Source organism: Aulonocara stuartgranti (assembly GCF_965226115.1).
Source record: "Aulonocara stuartgranti genome assembly, chromosome: 4".
NCBI lineage: Eukaryota > Metazoa > Chordata > Actinopteri > Cichliformes > Cichlidae > Aulonocara > Aulonocara stuartgranti.
Window position 1 is genome coordinate 37,508,661 of NC_138942.1, and position 22,567 is coordinate 37,531,227.

Below are 22,567 nucleotides of genomic sequence, written 5' to 3' on the forward strand. Positions count from 1 at the left end.
AGAATTGGATCAGCTGCTCATTTCTGCACAGCGTTACTCTGACGAGGGTGGTAAGTGTAAGTTGGAAATGGTAGATTTTGCATGCTTTTACAGCATTTGCTTAATTCCCACAACACAATATATCACTGGACCATACTGGTAAACCTTTACTACAAATTGGAATACAGCTGTCCATTTTCTAAATCACATTGGGTTTCTGTTCATTTCTGTATGGTATGAAAACATGTTAAACTTGAAATGACATTTAAATGGTAAATGGCCTGCATTTGTATAGCGCTTTTCTAGTCCCTAAGGACCCCAAAGCGCTTTCAGTCATTCACCCATTCACACACACATTCACACACTGGCGATAGCAAGCTACATTGTAGCCACAGCTGCCCTGGGGCACACTGACAGAGGCGAGGCTGCCGGACACAGGCGCCACCGGGCCCTCTGACCACCACCAGTAGGCAAACACGGGGTTAGTATCTTGCCCAAGGATATTTGGCATGGAGCCAGGGTGCAGCCTGGGATCGAACCACCGACCTTCTGATTAGTGGCTGACCTGCTCTGCCACCTGAGCTACAGCCACCCTACATTATTATTTGCGTTATATCTGGAACCATTGCCTCAATATATAAGACAAAATAAAGAAGTAGAAGGTATTAATATCCATGAAAAGGAGCATAAATTAGCCTGCTATGCAGATGATATTTTAATATTTTTGGGTCAACCATCAAACTCTTTACCTAAATTAATGCAATCATTTGAATACTTTGGTCGACCATCTGGATATAGGGTTAATATGAGTAAAACACAATTGCTTAAGTAAGTATAAGTATCAATTAGCATGGCAAACAGAGTACTTTAAATATCTAGGAGTCATAATACCTAAGGATCTTACAGAACTATTAGAACGAAATTATTTACCAATACAGAAAAAAATTAAGGAACATATAGCGAGATGGAATCTAATTCCATCCATCCATCCATCTTCATCCGCTTTATCCGAGGCCGGGTCGCGGGGGCAGCAGCCTGAGCAAAGAGGCCCAGACCTCCCTCTCCCCAGCCACCTCCTCCAGCTTATCCGGGGGAATACCAAGGCGTTCCCAGGCCAGCCGAGAGATATAATCTCTCCAGCGTGTCCTGGGTCTGCCCCGGGGCCTCCTCCCGGTGGGACATGCCTGGAACACCTCACCCAGGAGGCGCCCAGGGGGCATCCTTGTCAGATGCCCGAACCACCTCAGCTGGCTCCTTTCGATGTGGAGCAGCAGCTGCTCTACTCTGAGCCCCTCCCGGATGGCTGAACTTCTCACCCTATCTCTAAGGGAGAGGCCAGCCACCCTTCGGAGGAAGCTCATTTCTGCCGCTTGTATCCGCGATCTCGTTCTTTCGGTCACTACCCACAGCTCGTGGCCATAGGTGAGGGTAGGGACGTAGATCGACCGGTAAATTGAGAGCTTCGCTTTTACACTCAGCTCCCTCTTCACCACGACGGACCGGTGCAGCGTCCGCATTACTGCAGCTGCAGCCCCAATCCGTCTGTCGATCTCCGGCTCCCTTCTCCCATCACTCGCGAACAAGACCCCGAGATACTTGAACTCCTCCACTTGGGGCAGGAACTCATCCCCGACCCGGAGTGGGCACTCCACCCTTTTCCGGCTGAGAACCATGGCCTCAGATTTGGAGGTGCTGATCCTCATTCCCGCTGCTTCACACTCGGCTGCGAACCGTTCCAGTGCGAGCTGGAGGCCCTCACCCGATGAAGCCAACAGAACCACATCATCCGCAAAAATCAGAGATGAGATTCTGAGGCCACCAAAGCGAAAGCCCTCCGCCACTTGGCTGCGCCTAGAAATCCTGTCCATAAAAATTATGAACAGAACCGGAGACAAAGGGCAGCCCTGGCGGAGCCCATCACCCACCGGGAACGAGTCCGACTTATTGCCGGCAATGCGAACCAAGCTCTTGCAACGGTTGTATAGGGATTGAATGGCCCGTAGCAATGGGCCAGACACCCCATACTGCCGCAACACCTCCCACAGGACACCCCGAGGGACACGGTCGAATGCCTTCTCCAAGTCCACAAAACACATGTAGACTGGTTGGGCAAACTCCCATGCACCCTCAAGTATCCTCGAGAGGATAAAGAGCTGGTCCAGTGTTCCACGACCAGGACGAAAACCGCATTATTCCTCCTGTATCCGAGGTTCGACTAGCGGACGAACTCTCCTTTCCAGCACCCTGGCATAGACTTTCCCAGGGAGGCTGAGGAGTGTGATCCCCCTGTAGTTGGAACACACCCTCCGGTCCCCCTTCTTAAAGATGGGGACCACCACCCCGGTCTGCCAGTCCACAGGTACTGCCCCTGATCTCCACGCAACATTGCAGAGGCGTGTCAACCAGGACAGCCCTACAACGTCCAGAGCCTTCAGGAACTCGGGGCGGACCTCATCAACACCAGGGGCTCTGCCACCAAGGAGCTGTTTAACTGCCTCAGTGACCTCGCCCCCGGAAATTGGTGGGTCATTCCCCTCATCCCCAGACTCTGCTTCCTCCTCGGAAGACATGTCAGTGGGATTAAGGAGGTCCTCGAAGTATTCCTTCCACCGCCTGACAATTTTCTCAGTCGACGTCAGCAGCGCTCCGCCAGCACTATACACAGTGCAGGTAGAGCACCGCTTTCCCCTCCTGAGACGCCTGACGGTTTGCCAGAATCTCTTCGAGGCAGTCCGAAAGTCTTTTTCCATGGCCTCTCCGAACTCCTCCCACACCCGAGTTTTTGCTTCAGCCACTGCCCGAGCCGCATTCCGCTTGGCCTGTCGATACCTGTCGGCTGCCTCCGGAGTCCCACAGGCTAACCAAGCCCGATAGGACTCCTTCTTCAGCCTGTTGGCTCCCTTCACCTCTGGTGTCCACCATTTGGTTCGGGGATTACCACCACGGCAGGCACCAACCACCTTGCGGCCGCAGCTCAATGCAGCAGCTTCGGCAATGGAGACGCTGAACATGGTCCATTCGGACTCAATGTCCCCAGTCTCCCTCGGAATGCTGTTGAAGCTCTGCCGGAGGTGTGCGTTGAAGATCTCGCGGACTGGGGCCTCTGCTAGACGTTCCCAGCACACCCTCACTACGCGTTTAGGTGCACCAGGTCTGTCCAGCGTCCTCCCCCGCCACCTGATCCAACTCACCACCAGGTGGTGATCAGTTGACAGCTCAGCCCCTCTCTTTACCTGAGTGTCCAGAACATATGGTCGCAAGTCTGGTGATACAATTACAAAATCGATCATCGACCTACAGCCTAGAGCGTCCTGGTGCCACGTGCACTTATGGACACTCTTATGTTCGAACAGGGTGTTCGTTATGGCCAAACTGTGATTAGCACAGAAGTCCAATAACAAAGCACCGCTCGGGTTCAGATCAGGGAGGCCGTTCCTCCCAATCACGCCCCTCCAGGTCTTGCTGTCATTACCCACGTGAGCATTTAAGTCTCCTAGCAGGACAACAGAGTCTCCAGGTGGAGCACCTTCCAGCACCCCCCCCCCCCCCCTCCCCCCAGGGACTCTAAGAAGGCTGGGTACTCTGAACTGCCACTCGGCGCATAAGCGCAGATGACAGTCAGGACCCGTTCCCCGACCCTAAGGCGCAGGGAACAAAACCTCTCGTCCACCGGGAAGAACCCCAACGTACCGGCAGCAAGCCGAGGGGATATTAGAATACCCACCCCAGCCCGCCGCCTCTCACCAGGGGCAACTCCAGACTGAGACAGAGTCCAGCCCCTCTCCAGGAGACTGGTTCCAGAGCCCAAGCCATGCGTAGAGGTGAGCCCGACTATATCTAGCCGGTACCTCTCAACCTCACGCACTAACTCAGGCTCCTTCCCCACCAGAGAGGTGACATTCCATGTCCCAATTGCCAGTCTTGGCAGCCGGGGGTCAGTCCGCCAGGGCTTCCGCTCCTGGCCGCCACCCGGCACACAATGCACCCGACCCCTATGGCGCCTCCTGCGGGTGGTGGGCCTGCCGGAGGATGGGCCCATGTCTCCTCTTCGGGCTGTGCCCGGCCGGGCCCCATGGACTAAGGCCCAGCCACCAGACGCTCGCCCTCGGGCACCCTCCCCGGGCCTGGCTCCAGGGCGGGGCCCCGGTAACCCTATCCCGGGCAGGGTAAACTGTTCCCTCGATATCCTTTTCATAAGGGTCTTCTGATTCTGATCTAATTCCATATTTAAGTTTATATTTTAGAATAGACTCAATTAAAATTAATATTCTTCCTAAATTATTATATTTATTTCAAACATTACCAATAGAAATTAACCAGAAACAGTTTAATGAATGGGATAAAATTTTGTCAAGATACATATGGCAAGGAAAAAGGCCCCGAATTAGATTTAAAACCCTACAACTTAACAAAGGAAAAGGGGGTGGGGCTTACCTTCTCTTAGGGAATATTATTGGGCAGCACAATTAAGGCCTATGATATGCTGATGTAATCCTTCATATGACGCTCAATGGAAAGTTATTGAGGAGAGTCTGACCTCCATCCCCATATAAGCTATTATAGCAGACAGAAGCTTGCAAAATTTAATAAAAACTATTGAAAATCCATGGATCAAGTTGACTTTTAAAATTTGGGAAACAGTAATAAAAGAATATAAACTAGAAGAGGATATAGCAGTTCTTAAGTGGTGTGCATATGACACACATTTTGCTCCAAATAAATTGGACACCAGATTCAAAGATTGGACATATAAAGGATTAACAGCTTTATGTATGGTAATGGAGGAAGGCAGACTAATTAGTTTTGATAAAATGAAAGACAAATATTCATTAGAAACACAGGATTTTTATAGATGTCTACAGATGAGGCATTTTGTCAATAAAACGATAAAAGCTAAGGCTGAATTGAGTAAACAGCTGCTAGATGTATTTAAAAGGGCAGTTCAAATAAAAATAGAGGTATTATAGGTGACCTCTATAAAGGATTAACAAATATGAAATTACACTCAACCTTGTATATCAAAACAAAATGGAAAATGGAGGGAGGAATAGAGATAAAGGAGGAAGAATGGACAACAATATGGGCATATCAATGGAAATGTAGCAGCTCACAGAGCTGGCGGGAATTTGGGTGGAAATGCCTGATAAGATATTTTATTACACCTCTCCAAAAATCTCACTATGAAGGTAACCCTCCCGCTTGCTGGAGAAATTGTGGAAATACAAATGCAAATCACTATCATATTTTCTGGGACTGTCATGTTATTAAAACTTATTGGAAGGGAATACATGCAGCGATACACGAGACATTTGGAAGATATTTACCTTTGGAAAGTAAAACTCTACGTTTTGGACTTATGCCAGAAGGATGGACAAAGAACGATAAATACTTGTTTAATATTTTACTGGCAGCAGGCAAAAAAGCCATCACAAAAAAATGTCTTTCTTCAGAGAGCCCAGCTATGAACACGTGGATGAACATCACACTGGACATTTACAGGATGGAGAAAATGACAGCAGATGTGAACTACAAGAGGGACCTGTTTGTATCATGATGGAAGAAATGGATGGACTACATTAGAAAACGCAGGCCAGTTTTTGATTTTGCATTAGATTTTGACTTTGTTAACTACTAGAAGACTAGAGGAAAAATTAGTTACATTAATGCACTCAAAAAAATAATTCATTGGATGAACTTAATTTCATCTTGCCACCTATATTCCATCTAAACAAATCATGTTATATCAATCCATCTTGATTGTGTTGTTTCAACACTAAATATGTTTGTAAGTGTAACATAATTTAAACATTAACATTCAGTTAATTTGATTTTTATTCAGTTAACATGTTTGTACCAAGTTAGTCTAATTAATTTAAATTCATGTTATATTGTTTAAACACTTTGGCACATCAAAAGTCAGTCTTGTTACATGAACTAGTAAAATATTTGTTACACCAATGTTAATCTTGTTGAATGAACAAATGTAATTTATGTCTGTAGTACTTACACCAATCATGTTTCAGTTAGTGTTTGTATTGCTTATGTAAACATTACTTTTAATTAAATTAATGAAACATACATAAATGATAACTTGCAAAACCATCTCTTTTATTTTGCTTGAACATTCTTAAAACAGTTGGCAGGATCCCAGTTCAGCCTAGCTTTCTCCCCTTTAACCATCTCATACTAAGACCACAGAACTTCCAGATCAAGACATGCTGACTGAAAGAAAAAATACAATAAAATAACCCTAATAATAAAAATGAAATAAGTCTGTTGAATAGTTTGCAGACAAAAAATATTATCCCCAAAGCAACTTTCGTAAAATGTAGTAAAATATGCATTGCAAACAACAATATGAATTTTAACACAATTTAAAGCTCAGACATAACATTCAACATTACTATGTTGCTTGCATACATTAGTCCTCCATTTAATCAGGCTGTATCCATTAATAGTGACTTTATGCTATTTAACGTGTGGAGAAAACATTCAATTTTGAGTATAACTGCTCCACTCAAACAATTTGTGAAAACCAGTGTGCATTTGCCTTTGTAACAATTGCCATCTGGCAAAAATCAGTGTTTACACTTAAACTGTATAAGACTTTAAGTTATGAACAAACAATCTTTGTATAATAGCCGCAGAGCAAACCACATAGTTTATATGAACATTTTATAACTTACAATTTTAAACTTTAAAACAGTAAACACATATTTGCATTGCAAAAACCTTGAAAAAAAAAATCTGGCTTGCCTGAGTCTGTTTCAAGCTCATTCACCCCATTAGCTTGTTTTTTAGAAACTGTGCCTTGGATGACAACCTCTGTCCATCCAGCTTCATGATAATCTTTTGCAAGACTTCAAAAGTGCATTTGAGCTCCGGTGGGTAGCTTAGGTTCAGACAGTATATCAGTCCAAATAACAGAGCACAAGCAATTGCAATGCTCCTCAAACCAGTGAGAACCTCCACGCCTTCAATCAGGACACCGATGTTCTCTGGGTCATCTCCAGGCTCCGCACCCTCCTGATGTATGACATACACTCCCATCACAGTTTGTTCCATGGCTTCAGTGTTGGCCTCAGTGTTCTGTGACGTAAAATACAATAATACATTTGTTTGAGTCTAGATATGAAAAAAATAAAGGAATTGAGCAATCAGCGTGAATATGCTGATATATTTACTAAATTCTATGTCTCTGGTTTCACACCTCAGAAATTTGACATGAAACAAAACAAGGACCAATTGCAATATCTTTTATTCACACGTGGTGTCACATTTTACCATTTCATATATCGAAATTACCCATAACTCCTGGAGCAAATTACATAACACAGAACAACTTGTGAATGTAACTGACCGTATATTCCTTCACAAGTTTCTCATGGTCTTCATTCAGGTAGACACACAAGGACTTCAGGATGCATGCTCGTCTTGTATGTATTGTGTCATCCTAAGAAAAAAGGGAATCCATAATGACAATATTTAGCTTTTAGGCAGCAGTTTGAAAAAGGAATACTTAGTTTGGAAGAGTCCAAAAGGCCACATGGTAAATAGACTGGTTCTTATATAGCGTTTGTACTGAAATGACTTCCTTTGGTCTATCGATAAAAAATACTCAACAGGCTCTACAACCCTAAAATTTTGTATGTAGTATAGTTTTCTTTTATAAGGAGTGGCAAGAGGGCCACACTTTCCCAATATTTTAGCCACAGGGTTAGAAACACATACAGAATTTGCAAGCTCTTCAATAACAGCCTGACTAATATGGAGGTTAAGGCTCTTAAAAATTTCTCTAATTGTACGCTTTGTCAGAGGTACACTAGCTGAACTCAACAGAAAAACTAACTCCTCTAAGAACTCATCTAATCCTTTTGCTGGAACATGAAATATGTGTTCCAATTTCAACAATATTACTGCTAATTTCCGTTCAATTAGTTCGGGCTGATTTTCAACAGCACTATTATCACATTCTGTCACTGACTCACTTTCAAATTCACCATAGGATACATCTTCAGAACAGCTAGCCCTTACGTTATCAGAGGACTCTATCACTTGAACTGGGTCCACACGTGTAACTACCCTGTCTTTAAAATCTTTAAGTGTGTGTGGATGATGCTTCCTCTTGTGTGTATAAAATGTATTGTAAATATTTGTCAATATTTGGCAACCAAGAAACACACAACTAACTGTCTCGTTACTTCGCAGATGTGTTCCAATATGGACAAAAAAATCTCTCTCAGAGAAGACGTCACTGCAGTCACATAACTCACATTTAAAAGTTACTGAACTTGAAGCTGTCTGTGTAAACTGAGATGAATGAGCTTTATAGACATGAGTGTTCAGTCCACTCCAAGTCTTAAATGTGCACGGACAATTAACATATATGCACAGATAATGTTGACCTATTCCGTAATGATGATGTAGTTTATAATGTTGAAGTAATTTGTACCTGCTGCTCTCTCTGGTAACACAATGCTTGCACTGCCACATACACGTCACTGATAAAAAATGAAATATGCATTAGAAAACGTCAAGGAGATTAAACTTCTGCATCATCCAAAAAAAATAAATAACATAATAATAATAAGGCAAACATGAACTTACCATGTATTGTTGAGGAGGTGCATAAGAATCTCAGAGCATGGGAATGTGGCTTTATTTTGTGATGTATTTCTGGGGAGAGAAATTAATTAAAACAAAGTTATTACTCTGACAAATTTGTGTTAATATCTACATACTGTGAAATGTGAAGACTGTTACGGTGCGTACACACCGAACGCGATAGACGCGACCAGAGCTTCAGGTTTACATGTAAAGTCAAAACACATCGGGGATGCAGAGGTCAAGGACAGAAGAGAAGAAAAAAGGTGACGGTGAGACAGCGGAGGCTCGAAGCGAGGAGGAGGTTTAAACCGTGTCTGCCGTCTATCGTGATGGGAAATGTGCGATCGTTGGCAAGTAAAATCGACGAGCTCTCAGCACTGGTACGGAGTCAGAGGGAATACCGAGAGTGTAGCCTGATGTGTTTCACCGAATCATGGATGCACCAGGACATTCCCGATGAGAATGCTTCCGTGGAAGGCTTCCACACTGTTCGGGCGGACAGGGACAGCATCGCTAGCGGTAAGCGTAAAGGAGGTGGGCTTGCTGTTTTAGTTAACAACCGGTGGTGTAACCCTGCCAACATAACAATCAAAGAAAGGATTTGTTGCCCGGACACTGAACTGTGTGCTGTTGGACTCAGGCCGTATTATTTACCCAGGGAATTCTCTCACGTCATCTTGGTGGCTGTTTATGTTCCCCCCTCTGCTAACCCCACAGCTGCATGTGACACTATCCACTCTGCCATAGCTCGGCTACAGACTCAGCACCCGAGTGCCTTTATTGTGATCTCGGGTGACTTCAACCATGTATCACTGGACAATACACTACCAACATTCAAACAATATGTGGACTGTCCCACCAGGGGAGAGAAAACTTTAGACTTACTGTATGCTAACGTCAAGGATGCATACAGCTCCTCCTCCCTCCCCCCACTTGGTAGGTCAGATCATAACCTGATTCACCTCACCCCCCGCTATGTGCCAATTGTGAGGAGGGAACCTGTGACCACCAGGACTGTTAGGAGGTGGTCAGAGGAGGCAATAGCGGAACTACAGGGCTGTTTCGAGGTGACCGACTGGGAAACACTCTGTGAGCCTCACGCCGAGGACATCAATGGGCTTACTGAGTGTATCACAGACTACATAACTTTCTGCACCGACTCCATTGTTCCAGCTCAGACTGTTCATTGTTACCCAAATAACAAGCCGTGGGTGACTAAGGACATCAAAGCCCTCCTCAACAACAAGAAGAGGGCTTTCAGAGGGGGCAACAAAGAGGAGGTGAGGAAGGTCCAGGTGTTACTAAAGGACAAGATCAGAGAGGCTAAGGACAATTACAGGAGGAAGCTGGAGTGGAAACTCCAGCAGAACAGCATGAGAGAGGTGTGGAGGGGCATGAAGACCATCACTGGATTCAGGCCAACCAACAGCAGGGGAGCTGAGGGAGGTGAGAATAGAGCCGACGAGTTGAATCTGTTTTTCAATAGATTCGACACCACAGTGTCTGCTCCCACCCCCACAACCTCACCTGCAGTCAGCCTGGAATCCAGAGCCACACCACTGTGCCAGCCTCTCTCTTCACATGTTGCCTCCTGTGAGATTCCTGACACCCCTCCCCCACCCATCACCTTCACTCAATACCAGGTTGAGATGCAAATGAGGAGACTTCACTCAGGCAAGTCTGCTGGACCAGACGGAGTGAGTCCCCTTGTCCTCAAGACCTGTGCCCCCCAGCTGTGTGGAGTCTTTCATAAACTGTTTATGCTGAGTCTGAGTCTGCAGAGGGTCCCGGTGATGTGGAAGACATCATGCCTCGTCCCTGTACCAAAGACGCCTCGTCCCAGTGGCCCCCAGGATTACAGGCCCGTGGCACTGACCTCCCACATCATGAAGACCCTGGAAAGGCTCATCCTGGACCAGCTGCGACCCATAGTAAGACCACATCTGGATCCCCTTCAGTTCGCTTATCAGCCTCGTCTCGGAACAGAGGACGCCATCATCTACCTGCTCAATCGTGTCTACACCCATCTGGACCAGCCGGCGAGCACTGTGAGGGTCATGTTTTTTGACTTTTCCAGTGCTTTCAACACCATCAGGCCGACCCTCCTGGGTGATAAGTTAGCAGCGATGCAGGTGGATGCTTCTCTGGTGTCCTGGATTGTTGATTACCTGACAGGAAGACCACAATATGTACGTCTCCCACAGTGTGTATCTGACAAGGTGATTAGCAACACAGGGGCACCACAGGGAACTGTCCTCTCCCCCTTCCTCTTCACCCTCTACACCACAGACTTCAGCCACTGCACAGAGACCTGCCATCTTCAGAAGTTTTCTGATGACTCTGCGGTGGTTGGATGCATCAGCAGGGATGATGAGACAGAGTACCGGGCTGTGGTCGACTCCTTTGTCACGTGGTGTGAGCAGAATCATCTGCAGCTCAACGTGGCAAAGACCAAGGAACTGATCGTGGACTTCAGGAAGACCAGGAAACACTTGACCCCTGTTTCAATCCAGGGGGTCAGTGTTGACATTGTGGAGGACTATAAATACCTTGGAGTACACATTGACAATAAACTGGACTGGGCTAAAAACACCACAGCACTTTACAGGAAGGGCCAGAGTCGTCTCTATTTTTTGAGGCGACTGAGGTCCTTCAACATCTGCCAGAAAATGCTGAGGATTTTCTATGAGTCTGTGGTGGCCAGTGCGATCCTCTATGCTGTTGCATGCTGGGGGAGCAGGCTGAGGGTCGCAGATGCCAACAGACTTAATAAACTGATCCGTAAGGCCAGCAATGTTGTGGGGATGGAGCTGGACTCCCTCAAGGTGGTGTCGGAGAGGAGGATGCTGTCCAAGATAAAGACAATGTTGGATAACACCTCCCACCCACTCCATGACATGCTGGTCAGTCACAGGAGCTCGTTCAGTGAGAGACTGAGATTACCCATGATGCACCACTGAACGACACAGGAAATCATTCCTGCCTGTGGCCATCTCCCTGTACAACGCATCCACTTAACACACTGTTTGCTGCTACAACTACACATGTTTCTTTTCCAAATATTTATTTATAAGTGACTTATGTATGTATGTATGTATATATATGTATATATTGTACTATTCTTAGTTAGCGTATTGTCTGTCTTGTCTTAATGTTGGTTTAAAATGGAGCACTGTAACAAAAAATAATTTCCCCCAGGGATCAATAAAGTATTCTGATTCTGATTCTGATTCTGATAGGCGGCAGTTTCTGTCCATTAGCATGGCAGCCAAGCACAACAGTAAAAGAAGACTTTTCATACCCCGTTGTGCGTATCGCTACCATGCTGGTCCCCTTCTTCTCCACAGTGTGACTCACCGGGATGTCAAAAGTGAGCGGGACCTCGTCCATGTTTGTGATGTGGCTGGCCTGGATGTTTTTGTCGCCGATGTGTTTGCTGCAGTAGGAGCGGAAGATGGCCAGCTTTTCCTTATAATCCACTGGAAGTTGCTGCGCTACTGTAGTCCTGGTCCGGATGGAAAAATGGCACCGTGTCATAAAAAGTGAAAGTGAAACTGCTTTTAGCCGAATGGTGACCGTCGAAACGCTTCTCCCGCTCGCTCTTTGCTCGATGATCCACCGCTCGAGTCTTTCCTCCAACTCGAGCCACCTCGCCTTATGTCCGCGGAAACTCAGCTGCGTTTTCTTGACCTGCCGGAGCTTGTTTTCCAGCTTCCTCCATTTGCGAACCATCGATTCGTTTATCTTAAATTCTCTCGCCGCTGCTCGATTTCCATGTTCCTCCGCGTAGCTGATGGCCTTCAGTTTAAACTGTGCTTCGTAAGCGTGTCTCTTTGCCATTTTCAGGGTTGTTAAAACAACGATGTCTTGCATAATGCACATACCTGTTCTTTTATACAGGTATGTGCGATTGTCCCGGTATATACGATCAACGCCCACACTTCACCCTTTAACGTTCTCATGGTGTTCTCTACTACGTCCTCCTTACAACACACAGGGCGCACCGCGCTATAGGGCGCGCCGCACTTTTTGAAGAAAATCTAAGGCTTTTAAGTGCGCCTTATGGTCGTGAAAATACGGTAATAGTATTTATCTCTCACTCCACTAACCTAAATAAATATATCAAGAAATATTACTTACCTCACTATCAGGTATGCCAAAGAAGTAACTCCACGTGCGCTCGTTAACTTCTCAACGGACCTTTCCGCATCCGGTGGGCGTGGAGCATGCGCAATACATGACGCTATCAGAGCCGTTGGTTTGATGGACCTCATTCTCATTGGATTGCCATGAACGAATTTAACTCATCAAAGTTTTCTTTGATTTATATTCAACAAAAAAGAATGAATCATTTAATGAGCATAAAAATGATTTCTTCATGTGATGTAAACATATTACTACTTTGTTAATCAAACACATGCCCTAGTTGATTTTTTTGAGTGTGAGGAAGTCAGAGAATATCACTGAGGTGTGGATCAGGTCTGAGTGAGCTGTGGAGGGACAGCTTTAAACAGTCCACAGGTCTCACGTCCTGCTCAGTCTGGTAGCAGATACCTCGTATTGTTCCAGATGTGCTGACATCAGCAGCAGCACAGCTGTGTGATACCATGAATCTCAGTTATTGATCCAACACACAGTAAATACAAAGATCAGGATTTCTGAGAGTAATCATTATGAGTCTGAACACACGATCACTGAATGTTAGTCTCCACAATAATAAGCTAACACAAGCAAACACAGCTTTCAGCTCTTATTTTGAAACTGGCTTATTTAGAGAGCTGTGATGTGAGCGTGCCTGGCTCTGAGGCACTTGGGTCAGCCTCTGTTGTTTAGAAGTGTTACAGACTGTGAATGACACAGACCTGTCAGTTTCCATGTTTGTCTGTAACACAGCTCAGGGCTCCATGCTGAACGCATCCATCCAGTGTTATTGATCCAGGACTGATACCAGCATTGGGATCAATACTACAACACACAATCACATGTGTCCACGTGATGTGTTTGACCAGCTTTATTCATTAATGATCAATCAGCTTATTTACTGCATCTGAGTCCAGCTTCATTTAAATGATCCAACCATGAAAATGACATCAGTCCTACAGAAGCACTTCATGCTAACAGGAAGTCATTGATTAAGGTGGAATAACACAGAGACACAACCACTCACAGCTAACCTGACCCCACTAACTGCATGTGTTTGGACTGTGGGAGGAAGCCGGAGTACCGGAGAGGACGCACACAAACACGGGAGAACATGAAGCACTGAAACAAAGATGGTGGATTTGACCTCAGGACCAGGCGGGGTTACGGGGGTCATGACCCCCCAATAATAGATCCAGCTACACTGAAACTGTCAATTTCATTTACTTTTCCTGTTTTAAAGCTATCAGGCTGCTTTGTGGCTCACTCAATACTAAACTAAGATACTTTCAGTGTGAATCATTTGCAGGAACACAGGCAGGATTTAAAGTGCAGAACTTTACAGTCTCTGTCTCAAAGTTGGTCTGAACATGCTAACAGCTCTTTGTTTTTTTCAGTTTTCACTGGTTTGATGTAATGAAAGAAATTTTAAAGAAGCAGACGATTGTTGTTATTTTAGTTCTATAGTTTCATAAATCGTGGTGTGGATCTAAGTCAACATTCAGAATAAATAAGATAATACAGCACTTTGATGGTTGCCTTTGTATTTTCCCAGCAGTGCTCAGGTTGGTTCTCGGCTACATTTACATACAGATGTTAATGTGTTCAGCAGCTGGACTCATCTGAGGAAGGAACATTGGAAAGGTGCTCAGTGCACAACTGCATCACTAATTTTATGTAAGACCCTGTGTTTTATTGTATTTATATATTTGTAACATTTGACTCAAACACTTTTGGGAAGGATGAAAATGTTTTCAGGAGGAAGTTTTTCCTTCTGTCCGACTGCAGTACACACAACACTGCGTCTCCCTCCCTTATCACACTTCCTCAGGCTGCTGATGAGCGCCCCCTGGTGTCAGTGTTGATGACGTCATGCACAGTGAAACATAAACAGTGTCTGTTAATAAAAAATCATGTGTCCATTTTCATGTTTGCATCATGTTTCTGTAAAATCATCAGCTGTTTCTGAACCTTCTTCATTGTTTGACTCATTCCAACAGCTGTGAGCTGTGATGGAGTCAGAGCAGCTTCATCACTGATGTTCAGGTGAAGCTGAACTTAATAAACTGTAGAAATGATCAGGATTCAGGCTGGATGTGTAAAACACTTCTGTGTGAGGTCGCAGTGCTTCATATGTGTGTGTGGGCTGAAGCACACACGTGTGAGTCCTCAGAGGTTTCACACACATCACTGCACACACTTATAATCCTAGTTTAAGCTTGTGGATCATATCGGACACATCAGCAGCTCTTTGGAGACAAAGATTTGAGATTTAAGATGAGTCATAGTCTTTCTATCCATGGTAGCTTCCACTGCTGAGGCTCGGGAAACATGAAGAGGATAATTAAGAGCAAGCATCAGCTCTGTCTCATCTAACTACACAGTATTATGATCATGCACTTATGTCTCAAACTAAGACACAATGAGACAAAATGAGTTCTGTGAGTCTTTAGATTATCAGTAATTCTGGTGACAGTTTGACGCTCAGTGGAGCCATTTTTGGTTTGTGATGAGTGTTTTGTGAGCTTCTGTTTTGTGAATCGCTCTTTGTAATTTAGAAGATGGTGCAGAAATGTGCGCGCCCTTATCTGAGAGGACACGGAGAGAGTGTCGCAGACTCGAGGTGAGGAGATAAACCTCGGAGCAGGATGGCCTGCACGTTACCCATGTGCATCTTTTCAGTGACATCAAGTGAACCCATAATAAGCATTTCTATGTCTTAGACATCATGTCCATTTCTAATGAGAGATTATTTTTAAATGAGGGAAACCTGGTCTAACAACACGCTTCCAACAGAGCTAAAGGTTCACCACAGTGAGACGGTGGGACTCTGATAAGAACTGAAACACTGTGTATGAACAGCTGAGACAAAACTATATATAAACACTCATTTATTCCAGTTTAGTTTGCAATGATTTTAAAGTAATGTGGAACGATTCATGTTCATGAGCTGTTACAAACACAACTATTGATTTGTCTATATATGGTCGGACTACAAGGCTCGTGTTGAGGCTCTTGGAATAATGTGTGAATTACAGCAAGAAATGATGGTTTTCCATTTTACCAAAGTGGAATAAAATCACCACAGCAAAGAAATCATGTTATTGTCTGCAGCTAAAATATATGGTGAACATGGTTTTATAATAATGTGCAAACACAACCTCACTCTGCTCTATACGAGGAGCCAACCACAGCTGTCCGGGTCTTCATCCACCACCTCCACCATCTTTGCTCATCATCATTCACTTAATTGCTGATTGGTTTAAATCAAACTCCATTACAGGTTCAACTCCATTATATAACAGCATGTTGACTTTGGATCTGGTGTGCAGTGCCACCTTAAAAGATGAGGAAACTAAGAGATTACAAAAAAAGAAGTGGAGGAGTTAAAGAGCTGCAGCAGATTAACAGTTTCTGACAGTCATGTGTTAGAAATAGGACGATTAGATGAGCTGAGGGATCCATCTACTGCTCAGTGAAGCCTCATCAGAAACAGTCTCAGTGGAAGGATGGCTCTATTGTTAAGGAAGGACACAGGCAGAAAGACTGGCGTCTGTCACACAGGAACTGGACTGAAAATCAGCTGCACATATTCATCAGTATGTGCAAACATATTATAGGTGTGGAATTCAGGACAGTACCATCAGAAGTTGATCCACTGTGCAAATGTCTGATTGGCAGTGGCTTCATTTTTCACTATGAACAAACTGCTAATGCAGCATCACAGGACGTCAGCCATGGATTGGCCTCCCCAGACCTCAACATTACTGAAACATCTTAACAGAGGATGGAAACAAAGGGAACCAACATCCAAGAAAAGACCAAGACTCCAGGCTGTGCTGAATTATAAAGGTGGACTGACCTCCAGGGTCCTTAGTATCATATAAGCTCAGTTTGTGTCTTATATACTTTCCATTTATATAACAAAATATATAGAAAGGAGGGTGGTTTAAGATGTCTGTAGAGTTTTATTCATTATCTTTAGACAAACAAAGAAAGCACCATCCATTCGTCTCCAGTCTGTATGAAAAACAGGGGAAAGGTCAAATTAAAACTTTGAAATTCCTTTCACAATAAATCCATAAATAAACAAAATAAAACATAGAAAAGTGTTTAAACCCACTTTTCCATAAAGCTGTCAATAGGAAATGTTCCAGTAAACATGTCTGTGTTTCTGCTGTTTTCCTTTCATGCGTCCACAGCTGACAGGTAACCCTATTGGAGTCGCCATAGTGACGGGTGGCGTCTCAGCTTCAGCGTGTTGATGGGCACAGCCATGGTTACCACAGCTGGAGTTGGTGTACGGCGAGCTGTGAGAGGACAGAGATGGAGAACGCACATTTAACTCTTTAACAGGAGATACGTTACGACTAACAGACGACTGCTGTCTACATGATGTCTTTGCAGCCCTTATGCTACATGTTACACAACTTTTCTTCATGCCAACAAGACTGAGGTGCCACATAGTCGACACATACAGCTGATTATGATGCATGTTTTACTATTGCTATGTTCACATCATCTGCTTGGCTTTATTACTGAAAGCCTGGAGATCCTCTGACGTGTGCATGGCTGATGTGAAGTATGATTAGTCCTACATGACATCAACAGCAGAGGCAATGAAAGCTTTGTTGTTAACAGGTTGTAGGTAAAGTCAAATGTCTACTTCTACACTTGTGTTGGGTAAAGTTCTTCTCCCTGCAGCAGATTTATATCTGTGCTTTCACAGGGCGTGATGTGGAGCTCAGCGCTGAGGTGCAGGTCTCCTTGGAGACGGCATCCTGGCTGAAATATTATCAAATATTATCATGCTTCCTTATTTATTTATTTATGCCTGGAGGACTAAAGGACTCCGTGAGAGACTCTCACCCTAGCAGCACCTGTCCCTCTCCTCCTCTTCAGTTCGCCTCAACATACGCTCGTCATATTCTGTGATATGATTTACTCTGAGGTGTTTGACAAGGTTAGTGATGTTGCCACAACCATACATGCCAACCCTCCCGATTTTTCCGGGAGAATCCCACCTTTCTCCAGATTTTCCACCCGGACAACAAAGTTGAAAAACCATATCGCAGAATTCATAGCGCGGCCCAGCCAATTCCAGTTTCCAACAATGACGGCAGCGACTTAGTTTTAATATTACTCTTATTAATCTTTCTGGGTCGCAAAAAAACTTTTAACATATTTTCAGGTGAGAATGTAGCTGTGTAAACTTCAAATATCTGAGCCGACACATCGTCTTCAAACCCCCGCGGTCTTTCACCACTCGGGTTAAACATGATGTATAAGTCACTTTGATAACTTAAAAATGTTATTGTTTGGCTTTTTCAGTGTTTTATTTGTTCGTGAGTAAATCGGTTTGGCTGAGATTAAAGTTATTAGATTAGATTAAATTAAACTTTATTATTCCCTCGGGAGGGTTCCTCCGGGGTTTTCACACAGCTGAATAAACGTCAAACAGAAAACTGATTAAACAGAAGAGTTTACGTCAGTGTCCGGTTATATTTTAGACAGCAAGGAGCAGACGGCAGAGTTTCACTCCACCGAGGGAGCTCGTGACGTACTACCCGGCTTTCTTTAGACCGCGAAGGCGGGTCCTCAGGTGGAAGCAGCCTCTGAATTTGGACACCCCCGCTGTTTCCGGGCCGGCCAATAATAACGGTGACATTTAACGTATTTTATCCGATAAATAAACCCTGTAAAATATATTTATCCGCCCAAACAGCCCTTTTGAATGTCTCCCTAATTCTGAGGTCTCAAGGTTGGCAAGTATGGCCACAACACCTCACTTTTTTTGCCACATTTATTGCAAACCACGGCTCAGCTGTTTGTGGAGGTAAAATACATCCGCACAATTACGCTCAGCCATTGTTGTGAGTGCGCACGCCAAGGGGCTGCGAGACATTTATACAGCCGTATTTCGCACATGACTATGAAAGGCGGAAGAGGAAGTAGTTCCTTTGAATGTAGGCAATCCGAATGTTATAGTTTCTTTCCACTGTGTTCCTGTTAATGATAAACTACAAATTTACTCTAAATTACTAAAATATCGATATTTTAATGTGAGAATCGATTCTAGAACATAAATGATTGGTATCGGAGGAATCGATATTTCAGGATCGTTCCGCACATCAATAGTGTCCAGGTGTGGAGTGGAGCTTGTTGTTGGTGTGTGAAGAAACTGTAAGTTTGCTTTGTTTCCTCCTTTAACAGTTTGTCTTTAGGAACTTTACTGTTTGTTCAGCTCGTGTTTGATTTCTTCACACAACAAACTGTGTGTGTTTGTATTTCCGGTCTCTCCATTAAAGTCAGTGTGTAATGTTTCCTGGCTAACATCAGCTGTGTGCAGCTTAGTTCAGCACAAATCTGCCGCTCCATAGTTCACGGTAACGGACTCACAGCTGGACCAACGAGGCCGAGTGTGTCCGCCACTCTGAGCTACGTTCGTGTTTGTGTACTTGTAGTTTGTACTTTGAGTTCACTCAGAGCCCACAGAGGACGCAGCGTACGTGATGACGTCACAGCCCTTTACCTCCTTTACTGTCACTGTGATTAATATTTACACACGAGACACCTGCAGAGCTCTGACGCTGAGCTAGCACACAGCATGCTAACACTAAGCTAAAGCTAGGCTAGCCAAGAACCCAGAGTGAGGTTAAAGCTGAGTAAACACTGACCCCAGACCAGCACCGTGATAAAGTGAGCTGCTGCTGCTGAACTTGAACAGGTAACAAAGTGATGAGCAGTCAGGCTGCAGGTTTCTACCTGTTCATGTTTCTACAGTAGAATCACTTTGAAGTGTCTTTGTGCTGTTTCATCTTTGATTTGTGTTCATAAACACTCAGAGAAACATCACGTGACCTCATCAGGATCTGTGTTGGTGTGTGGGGCTGTACCTCAGCTTTATGTTGTTACATGCTCATTTGTTCATTTTACACAGTAACATCAAAGTAATGTTATGAGGAGTAATGAAGTAACGTACTCCATTACTTTTAATCAAAGTGTTCTGTGTAATATGTGTAATAATGGCTGTTTTGAGTAATGACCAACACTGATCACAACAAAGAGGAAATGCCTCCAACATGCACAAACATTTGAGCCACAACATGCAGTTAATGTGCACAAATGTCTTTGATATGCTGCTCAGTGATGGTGGTGACTGTCAGAGCAGAGCTACTGAGAATCAATAAGTAATATCAATGATGGGATCAGAATCACTAAATTCTTCTCATCCCTGTCAGTATCATACATGTGCTGTATAATGTGATAAATGTAGAGGTGCTGGCTGTTCTCTCACTCTGCTGTTTAGCTGTAAAGGACGCCTCCCTGCCTTTGTCTCATTCATGACCTTTAATAGTCTCTTCTAACATGCAGAGATCTGTATGATCTGTTTCATAGAGTCTAACCAGCCTGTACAGGTAACAACAACAGTCACTGCATCACTGACACACAAACGTCATCTCTGTCAATAACAACATTCATACATGGAATAAAAACACATCAGTGGATCATTGCTGGAGCTGATGTTTGTGCTCCTGGTGCAAAGGCTCTCAGTTTCCTCCTTGAAATAACATCAGTGGTGGGTCAGCGACATGCTTTCTTTCCCTCTCAGGTTTAAATATCTGGGACTCTCCACCGTTTGGTTTTAGAGCTGAAGAAGCTTCTCAGATGAAACGTCTTCCAGAAACTTAAAGACGTCTCTTTTCTCTCCAAGCTCCTTAGATCACATGACCTGGATGACTGAACCTACAGACATATTGACCTGGTTTCATGGTCACATGACAGGTCAGAGGTCAGCGACTGTAACTCAGTTCCTCCTGTTAATGTGAACTCACTGAGTGTTTGTGGTTTACCTCTCAGACTGACTGAAGATGATGATGGAGGAAGAGGAGGACAGAGCAGAGTCTGCAGGGTCCAGCTGTCCGTCTGTGAGGAGTGACCGGTCCAAAGATGACGTTCCAGACTTCAGTGGTGAACCTGGAGCAACGAGGTCAGAGAGCTGAACTCACTGAGTAACAGAAATAATTCTGCACTGACATTATAATCAGTGTTGACTCTGGTTGATTGTCTGACTGTGTTTGTGAGCTGAGAGGAAATGAAAATGAGTTTGTAACAAAAATCAGTTTTGTCCAGTTTTCCTGTAAAAAGCTGAACTCTAATCTAAGAGGATGTTACTGACAGGAAACAGCTGCATTATCTGCAGTCTGTGTGATCACAGCTGCTTCAATCATGTTTGTGTCTGCAGAGGTCAGAGGTCACAGTCTGCAGGGTCCAGCTGTCCGTCTGTGAGGAGTGACCGGTCCAAAGGCAACGTTCCACACTTCAGTGGTGAACCTGGAGCAACGAGGTCAGAGAGCTGTGATGACTCCTTTACATGTTTGTGTTTCCTGGATAAATATGACCTGAAACATCCTCAGATTGTTACAAAGATTCATTAAAAAGAAAACAATGAAAGAGAAAAGATCCAAATGTTCGACTTGGTCATTTGCTGTTTGAGGACAGTGATGCTCATATCTGTGGGGAAAGTGTGACCTGAGTGGGTTCATGTTTGTCTTTAAAGAACAGAGCTGCTCTGATTCTCTTTGTGTCTGATCTGTTAAACAGTCTGAGAGGTCACACAGAGACCCAGCAGCTAAAGCCTGGATCATACTGGCTGCTGTTACTCCATCAGGACAACACTGAACCACAGTGGTGTGGATGTAGTGGATAAATCCCACCATACTGATGCTCAGAGTTAACCACAGGGAACAAAACCAGATGTTACCTTCAGATTGTGACCTTTGGAGTGGACGATGCAGATTTCAATAGAGAATAAATGTTGTTGTTTTTCAGCTGTGAAGAAAGAATCTAATTTTCTGAACTTAAGAATTTATGATGCTGGAAACAACATGGAGACTATAACACAACATTTCCACTGTGTTCATAGAATGAATGTAAAACTGTCAGACATTCATTAAATATGCAAAATGTCTACAGAAGCATCAGAGGGTCAGACGTGAAGCACTCAGTGATTTTGATCAAATGACTCATCAGTTATTGATCTGTACTACACTGATCTACCACGTTAGTAAAGCTGGTGTTCTGGTGGTGGAGGGAGACTCGGATCATGTTCTGGTTTTGGAGCAGTGATCTGCTGATGGTTCAGTTTGATGAGCTTCTTCAAAATCATCCCTGACATCACCACTGAAAGGACGTCCATGAAAACAGACTGAAAATTACTGATATGTTCACAATCTGAGAGTTTAAAACTTGACAGACTTGATTCAGATGAAGTTATTTGAGCAGAAACTCCTGGATCTTTATCCTGTGTTGATCTAATCCTTCATGGTTCCTCCACAGAGTGGAGCAGCAGAGCTCAGAGGTTCCCAGTGGTCAGTCTGCCCAGCAGCATCAAACACAGCTGGACTCCATATTTATGGTCTGTACATGTACAACAACTACTGTTACATCTGTTCTGTTCACAGTCATCTCCATGCTGCTCTTTGTAGACCAGTGGATCGTCAGTGTGTCCAACATGGATCTGATGTTTGGCTCCATGATTTCAGTCTGATTGGCTCATTCATAAATATTCTGTTCCAGCTGCTGGAGGACAACATCATCACTTTTGTGAAGAACGAGCTGAAGAAGATCCAGAAGGTTCTGAGTCCAGATTACCCAGAATGCTTAGAGAGTCAGAGGAGCAGCAGCAGAGAGGCGTTTGTGAAGATCACAGTGGACTTCCTGAGGAGAATGAAGCAGGAGGAGCTGGCTGACCGTCTGCAGAGCAGTAAGAGGATTTATCTAAAGATTTAAGCTGCTGGATAAATGAGACATTTTCCAGAGATGGAAGATGGAGCAACAT

At 44.3% G+C, this 22,567-nt stretch overlaps 2 protein-coding genes across 2 annotated transcripts in view; one reads left to right on the forward strand and one right to left on the reverse strand.

Annotated features, from left to right (window-relative positions):
- LOC309704923 (uncharacterized protein) overlaps positions 1-22,567 on the forward strand; it is a 535,689-nt gene that overhangs the window by 408,612 nt on the left and 104,510 nt on the right. Inside the window, exons 8-10 of the mRNA XM_082530433.1 lie at positions 20,972-21,073; positions 22,066-22,144; positions 22,306-22,492. Coding sequence (XP_082386559.1) covers positions 20,972-21,073; positions 22,066-22,144; positions 22,306-22,492 — 368 coding nt within the window. The remainder of the gene's footprint in view (positions 1-20,971; positions 21,074-22,065; positions 22,145-22,305; positions 22,493-22,567) is intronic.
- On the reverse strand, positions 6,715-14,742 carry LOC309704992 (uncharacterized protein). Its single transcript, XM_082530582.1, has 5 exons — positions 12,727-14,742; positions 8,587-8,655; positions 8,432-8,480; positions 7,340-7,432; positions 6,715-7,068 (listed from the first exon to the last, which is right to left on the reverse strand). The coding sequence occupies exons 1-5, from the start codon at positions 12,864-12,866 to the stop codon at positions 6,757-6,759; spliced, it is 663 nt and encodes a 220-aa protein (XP_082386708.1). The 5' UTR covers positions 12,867-14,742; the 3' UTR covers positions 6,715-6,756.